This window comes from Triticum dicoccoides, chromosome 1A, assembly GCF_002162155.2.
Source record: "Triticum dicoccoides isolate Atlit2015 ecotype Zavitan chromosome 1A, WEW_v2.0, whole genome shotgun sequence".
NCBI classification, from domain to species: Eukaryota; Viridiplantae; Streptophyta; class Magnoliopsida; order Poales; family Poaceae; genus Triticum; species Triticum dicoccoides.
The window spans coordinates 27,946,036-27,952,893 of NC_041380.1; the positions used below are offsets into that span (position 1 = coordinate 27,946,036).

Genomic DNA, 6,858 nt, shown 5'->3' on the forward strand with positions numbered 1-6,858 from the left:
GCATTGTGATTCGTATCACATTCTGCACGGCCACCAACTGGATGGTTTTGAGCAATTTACTTGTAGAGTTTGATCTGTCAACAGAAGAATCAAGCAAATACACATGTAAATAGGAATGAAAACAGTAGTTTCTAGATCATCTAACACCGAGTCACAATCTTGCAAACTCTAGTATCCAAGCTGAAGGCAGAAAGATCATTAGCCAGCAAACGCAGCAAATCAGCGGGCATTGCTGCAAGGCACGGAGCTGAACAGCAGCCGCCAAACTAAACATCTGTTTCTTTAACAGAGACGGAAAACTCAGGAATTGGAAACCATATAGGATCACGGAAGTATCACTTGTGCAAAACTACAGGATGTACAACCTAGGGAAAAGTGCATGAATGGGCGTTTGGGAGAGTAGCGTAAAAACAGAGGAAACAGCCCTCTTGAACAGTAACAAGTGGGTTCCAAGTCGATTTCAATTCGATTTCTACAGGTGGGATCGAAGCAAATCAAGGAAGGACACCCAGATCGGGCTGTATATTGTCTATCGGCAAAGCCATGTACGTATATGGAGGATGCAACAATGCCAAGCTAGGCCACAACCCGGCCATCTTATAGGTAAACCAGTTTTACCCAACCGTAAAGTAAGACGGACGGTCAGCGACAAGAGTAACTCATGGAGCCCTGTGGACCTTTGGATCCAGCGAAGCGGTATTTGCCTGAGACGCTGCAGCAAACTGAAGAAATGTCTTCACATATCTTGTACCTAGTAAAACAGCATCCTGAAAAAGTTGCCAAAAAAACAATTAATCTTGAGAGGCAGTTTGGTTTTCCAAATTGATTTGTTATCCGGTCCAGAGATATGCTTTTCCAGGTAATGATACACCAATTTAATCTCTTATTAGGATTCAAGCACCAAATAACCCAAGAAACATTAGAATAAGATAAGATACATCAAAGGCTGCAGCTTTAATTTAATTCCACTAGTTCATAAGATCAGGAGCCAGCCGTCTCTGAACTGAAAGGGAATAGCAAAGTTCCCAAAGTATCTCTAGTTAGGACACTATTCTTAAACATCAACCACAGGAAAACTTTAACTTTCGGCGGTATCCTCAACTGCCACAACTTCCTATGAGGCCAGGCAGCCTGATATGTTTTTAAAGCAAGATACAAAGATCTAACAGTAAATCTACCTGTTTTTGCCAGTAACCAGCTACAACTATTCCTCTTGACCATTCGCAACTACTTTACTGCATATATTCATATATCAGCCATGTCTCCCCACAAAATTCTTCTAAATCTAATTAAACTCATATTTTCAGATAAAGCTTTAGCAACAGTAAAATATGAACTAAAGGTCAGCAAATTAAACCTAGGAAAGTGCACACTAAGAGGTTTGTTGTCTCCCAGCCACACATCACTCCAAAACAGAATCTCTTCTTAATAAAGGCATTCTGGTTATAACTAAAAAGTTTGTCAGCTAGAGGATCGGCTCTAAGGTCCAATGTTTGAGTGATCTATTTATAGATGCATTTCAGGAGACAAATAGGCCTGCATTGCTCTATTCTATTAGCAACAGAGATTTTGGGCAAAAGGGTAATCACACCATAGTTCAACATATGCACATCCATAGTCCCAGCCTTCTCTGAACTGAAAGGGAATAGCAAAGTGCCTTACCTCCAGTTCAGTCATTGATCATCTGCTGTCAAGTCATCATTTTAATCATCTAAAAATCCAAAGCTTTGTTGTTGACCATCAGCTGTAAGATCTGTTGCTCTTCCCTGAACAAAACAAGGCAAACCAATGTTAGATGAATTGATGGTTCTACTCCTAATAGTGCCACTGTTCAGATATGCAAATTTACTAGAATAATTAACCAAAATAGGTGTAAATTTTGTTTTTAGATGAACAGGGAGGCAACCTCCCCGGCTCCATTTCTCACAGAAAATGAAACCAGTTGATGATCTGCAACACTTAAAAACAGAAACTGTAAAAGCTAGGACCTAGGACCTAATAGTGGTGCTCAACTAAATTATCTTTACCACGGTGTACTGGAGTCAAATAGTGGAACAATGATGGATGACTGTTTTAGCTTTACTGTAAAAGCTCAGGACCTAGGACCTAACAAGCTGCATCGTGGACCTATGACATCACGGTGAAGGGGCGCTGCACGCAGGCAAGCAAAAGGATTAAGCGAGCAGCAGCTCACCCCCAAAGAGATGGGAGCAAGACCTCCTCTGTTTCTTTGACAGCGAACAAGAAACCAACAACAGCAAAGAAAATCGCTAGAAACCCACCTCCTGCTGAGCCATTGGGTGTGCTGCTGCTGCTGCTGCCGCCACCGCCGATGGGTCGCTAGAATCCCCATCTGCCGCTCCCGATGGTGAAGGTGAGGCCTGGCCACGCTCCGTGGAGGGGAAGGAGGAACCTGCACGTACCTACGCAAGAAGAAAAGAATCGACTGTAAGACTCGACGGAACGCAAGAAACGCAGGAAACACCAAGAAATGTAGTTGCTGGTTGGGGATTCACCTCCTCTTCGACGACGGGCGGTGGCGGTGGCGGAGCGTGCTGGGGCGAGGGAGCGACGTCCTCCTCAATCGGCTGCGGTGGAGCAGGCTCCTCGACGGCCGCCGCCGGATGCGGGAGCTGGACCGCCTCCGGCGCGGGCACCGGCGGTCGCGGGAGAGTTCCACGAGGAGGGCCGGAGAAGACCATCACGTCCGAGGCCCTGTTTGCCCCAGCGCAACCGGACGGCATGACCGTCGCGTGGACGGACCGCTGGAGAGCGGCGGGCTGACGAGGGGGAGGCGGCCGAGCAGGTTGGGCGTTGGGGGCTCCCGCCCGCGGAACGAGCTGGTAACTACTACTAGGGACGTCAGGCTGCTGCGGCCGCGGCCCTGGAGCTGCGGGGGAAGCCGGTCCCGGCGGCGGCGGCGGAGACGGAGACGGGGCTGCCGGGGAGGCCGGTCCCGGCGGCGGCGGCGGAGGCGGAGACGAGGCAGCGGCGGAGGCCGGTGGCTGCGGCAGCGGCGGAGAGGGGGAGCGTCGCTGCCACACCGTCGGGGTGGGCGGGGCACCAAACACCGTCGGAAGGCTGCTCCGCTGGCTGGCCAGGCCCAGCGGCAGAGTCGGGATGTGTGGGGCTCGGGGGATCCATGTGGAAATTCCTCAATACGTTTTCCAAATTCCAAATGCCTACGTGTCCTTATATATATACTTCTACGATGACACGGGCGCCCCTATGGCGGTTATTAAAACCTTTGAATTATTCTTTAAATGATGAACATTTTTTAAGTTGGTGAACATTTTTTCAAATCTGTGAACTTTTTTTTTGAAATCACGAGCATTTTATGAATCGATGAACTAATTTGTGATCCGGGGACATTTTTTGAATTTCTAGAACATTTTATTAAACTAGTAAACAATATTTGAACTGGTGATTATTTTTTCAATTTCATTAACATTTTTAATACACAAAAGTTTTTTCAAAATATTGAATATTGTTTAATACACAAACAAAGTTAGTTTGTAGGTTTGATTTTTTTTCCTTTTTACTTGTATTTTTCACATTATATTTCCGGAAAATGGAATTTTATGGGTTAATACTGGTGGTGGCTTCCCACACTATCTGATGTAAACTTTCGACTATGAAAAATGAAGTTTCGGGTAATATTACGGCGCTTACGGCGCAAAACTCCTGCTCGTTGACTTTTCATAAAATCTTGAAGGGGGGCATAAGTCAAAGTGTCTGTTGGTCGTGCAATCGTGTTTGTTGTAATACCTCACTAGTGCAGAAAAGCCTAGCTATGATGTGGCACAAACGGTCTTGCTAGCGTCGAGCCCCGACGCCAGCAATATGGCGCCACTGTTAAAAATTAGTGGTGCCGTTGGAGCCCATGTCAGCAGTATTTCACATGATGATGATGTGCCACGTGGCCAACACTAGCAATAAATGTACCTTACCACTGTTGTACCTTATTGGCCAACACCAACAAATTGATCTTTTGCTAATAAAAAATATATTCTACTTCACAAACTAAATAATTCAACTTCATAAAAGATACTAGCTAGTTAAAGAACTCCATAATTCAACTTCACAAACTAAATAGTTAACTTCAACTGACGAATCTTGTGTCTGTTGTTTTGTCCATATTTTTTCAAATGATTTATCTCCATCTTAAGGTCATTCATCTCGGTCCTGAGGAGTTTTCTCTCCTTCTTCAACTTATCCCTCTCCTCGATCAGCTGATCTCTCTCATCCCTCATCCTATTAGTCTTGGAGAAGAGATCAGCCTTCTCGTTCAGTAATTGACCTGTCTTCGCCTTCAGCGAGGCATTCACCTCTTGCAGGCTATTGGTGGTATATAGATGAGCCTCGAAGAGATTGTGGTTGCCTCTATAATTAGCCATGACCTGATGCACTTTAATTTGCTAGAAAAATAAACAATGTTGTGTTGGGTTGCAAAGTATTTTTAAAGTATGTCAAGAACACTACAATACTTTGAGGTGTTTGGCTCTAGGACCATTGAACTATGACAACAAATGACAATTGAACTATGCATGACAACAGTTGCCTACAATATGACATTTGACAATTGAACTATATATGACAACAAGGAAGGAAGCACACACGTGCACGATACATTTGCTAGAGATAACCTCGACACTAAGGAATTATTCCATCATGTCAAATCAGATCGAATAAGTTATTATGAATAACTCATGATGTGGCATTACTATGAATCAACCAAATTATTCCTAAAAAAGTCCAACTAAACAATAACCATTCACCACAGTTTATACAGAGAACTTAGAAGATTACATACTCTGAAACTTCATAATCAATGTTCAGTATAATAGCTAGAGAGTAACATAAACATATTTTCAGCCCATGCCCCCCCCCTCCTCCCATGTTTTCATCTCAAGCTCCGGCACTGAACCCTAACTAATCTAGAGTGAAGAAAACAAATGGGGAGGGAGATGCTCACCGAAGATTGCAGCGCGGTGCGCCGTTGACCGCCTACATCTTCATCGCCGTCACATGCCTTCATCGCCGAAACCCTAACATTTTGGATGAAATAAATGATTAACAGAAAATGGTCGATAATGGCAACGAGAGGGGGGGCCTAGAAGAATACTTCAACACCGGAAATGTTTGGAATCATCGACAAAAGGGGGTCGATCGACAGAGGCGGCGGTGAAAAGGAGGGGGAGAGAGAGAGAGAGAGAGAGAGAGAGAGGGAGAGAGAGAGTCGAGTAGTGGAGTGAGGGGACTATGCCCCCCTAGGTTTTGACCCGGCCGAGTCAGAAATGTAGGGCTAGGCCCAATAGGACATTTTCAGGAATATAATTAAAAGTTAAAAAAAAATATAAAAGATTCAAAAAATATAAATAAAAAGACTCAAAATTATAAAAGATTCAAAATTCTAGAACACTTTAAACAATAAAAAACTCAAAATATAAAGATTCAAAATTATAGAATGACTCAAAATTATAAAGATTCAAGATAATAAATAAAAAAACTCAAAACTATAGAAAGACTCAAATTTGTGGCGTACTATAAACTGCTACCCGAGTGATACGTCTCCAACGTATCTATAATTTTTTATTGTTCCATACTATTATATTATTCATCTTGGATGTTTGATATGCATTTATATGCTATTTTATATTATTTGGGGGACTAACCTATTAACCTAGGGGAAAACTTTGTTTTTACCACTCTAGTTTTTGCCCACTTTTCTTATGCAACTCTAGAATTTGACAGTTCACTTTTGCTACTCTTAGCTTTTGACAATATATCACTTTTGCCATTCAGTGGCAAAAGCAAAATTTTCAGAGTGGCAATTGTGATACATTGTCAAAAGCTAAGAGTGGCAAAAGTGAAATGAAAAATTATCGGTTTTGCCACGGAATATCATTTGTGATGTATTGTCAAAAGCAAAGAGTGGCAAAAGTGAGATGTCAAATTCTAGAGTGGCATAAGCAAAATTGGCAAAAGCTAGAGTGGCAAAAACAAAGTTTTCCCATATAGAATCTAAAACAACTGTATAGAATCTTAGCCATTCAAATCTCATGACTTAACATTGATAAATCTTAACCGTTCTTTTTCTATCGTTTTAATAATATAATAGATACCGTTTATGCTCACTTTTACCATTAGTTACCTTACTGTTTTTATATTTTCAGATTACAAATACCTTTATATACCATCCATATTGCACTTGTATCACCATCTCTTCGCCGAACTAGTGCACCTATACAATTTACCAGTGTATGGGTGTGTTGGGGACACAAGAGACTATTTGTTATTTGGTTGCAGGGTTGCTTGAGAGAGACTATCTTCATCCTACGCCTCCTACGGATTGATAAACCTTAGGTCATCCACTTGAGGGAAATCTGCTACTGTCCTACAAACCTCTGCACATGAAAGCCCAACAACGTCTACAAGAAGAAGGTTGTGTACTAGACATCAAGCTCTTTTCTGGCGCCGTTGCTGGGAAGGTTAGCGCTTGAATGTATATCTTTAGATCTTGCAATCGAATCTTTTTGTTTCTTGTTGTATCACTAGTTTAGTTTATAAAAGAAAATTACAAAAAAAATGGAATTAAGTTTGCCTCTGCTACGTCTTGAGCTTGCGTTGGTTTTCCCCGAAAAGGAAGGGATGATGCAACAGAGTAGAGTAAGTATTTCCCTCAGTTTTTGAGAACCAAGGTATCAATCCAGTAGGAGCCCACGCTCAAGTCCCTCGTACTTGCACAAAGCGATAGCTACTCGCAACCAACACGATTAGGGGTTGTCAAGCCCTTCACGGTCACTTACGAGAGTGAGATCTGATAGATAGAATATTTTTGGTACTTTTGATATAAAG

General features: G+C 42.6%; 1 protein-coding gene across 1 annotated transcript; it reads right to left on the minus strand.

Moving 5' to 3' along the window:
* Positions 1-307: 307 nt before the first annotated feature.
* Positions 308-2,780, minus strand: LOC119354504 (wiskott-Aldrich syndrome protein family member 1-like). The gene is made up of 4 exons (XM_037621252.1): positions 2,517-2,780; positions 2,283-2,423; positions 1,663-1,766; positions 308-767 (listed from the first exon to the last, which is right to left on the minus strand). Exons 1-3 carry the CDS (start codon positions 2,742-2,744, stop codon positions 1,704-1,706), a joined length of 432 nt encoding a protein of 143 aa, XP_037477149.1. The 5' UTR covers positions 2,745-2,780; the 3' UTR covers positions 308-767; positions 1,663-1,703.
* Positions 2,781-6,858: the final 4,078 nt, after the last annotated feature.

What these genes read in the sequence shown, in the direction of transcription:
- LOC119354504 (XM_037621252.1), bottom strand. Translation starts at nt 2,744, where the DNA reads ATGCCGTCCGGTTGCGCTGGGGCAAACAGGGCCTCGGACGTGATGGTC. An exon ending in CGCCCGTCGTCGAAGAGGAG is followed by an intron (nt 2,424 to 2,516) that starts GTGAATCCCCAA and finishes CTTCTTGCGTAG; the next exon opens with GTACGTGCAGGTTCCTCCTT. An exon ending in ACCCAATGGCTCAGCAGGAG is followed by an intron (nt 1,767 to 2,282) that starts GTGGGTTTCTAG and finishes TGTTTTGTTCAG; the next exon opens with GGAAGAGCAACAGATCTTAC.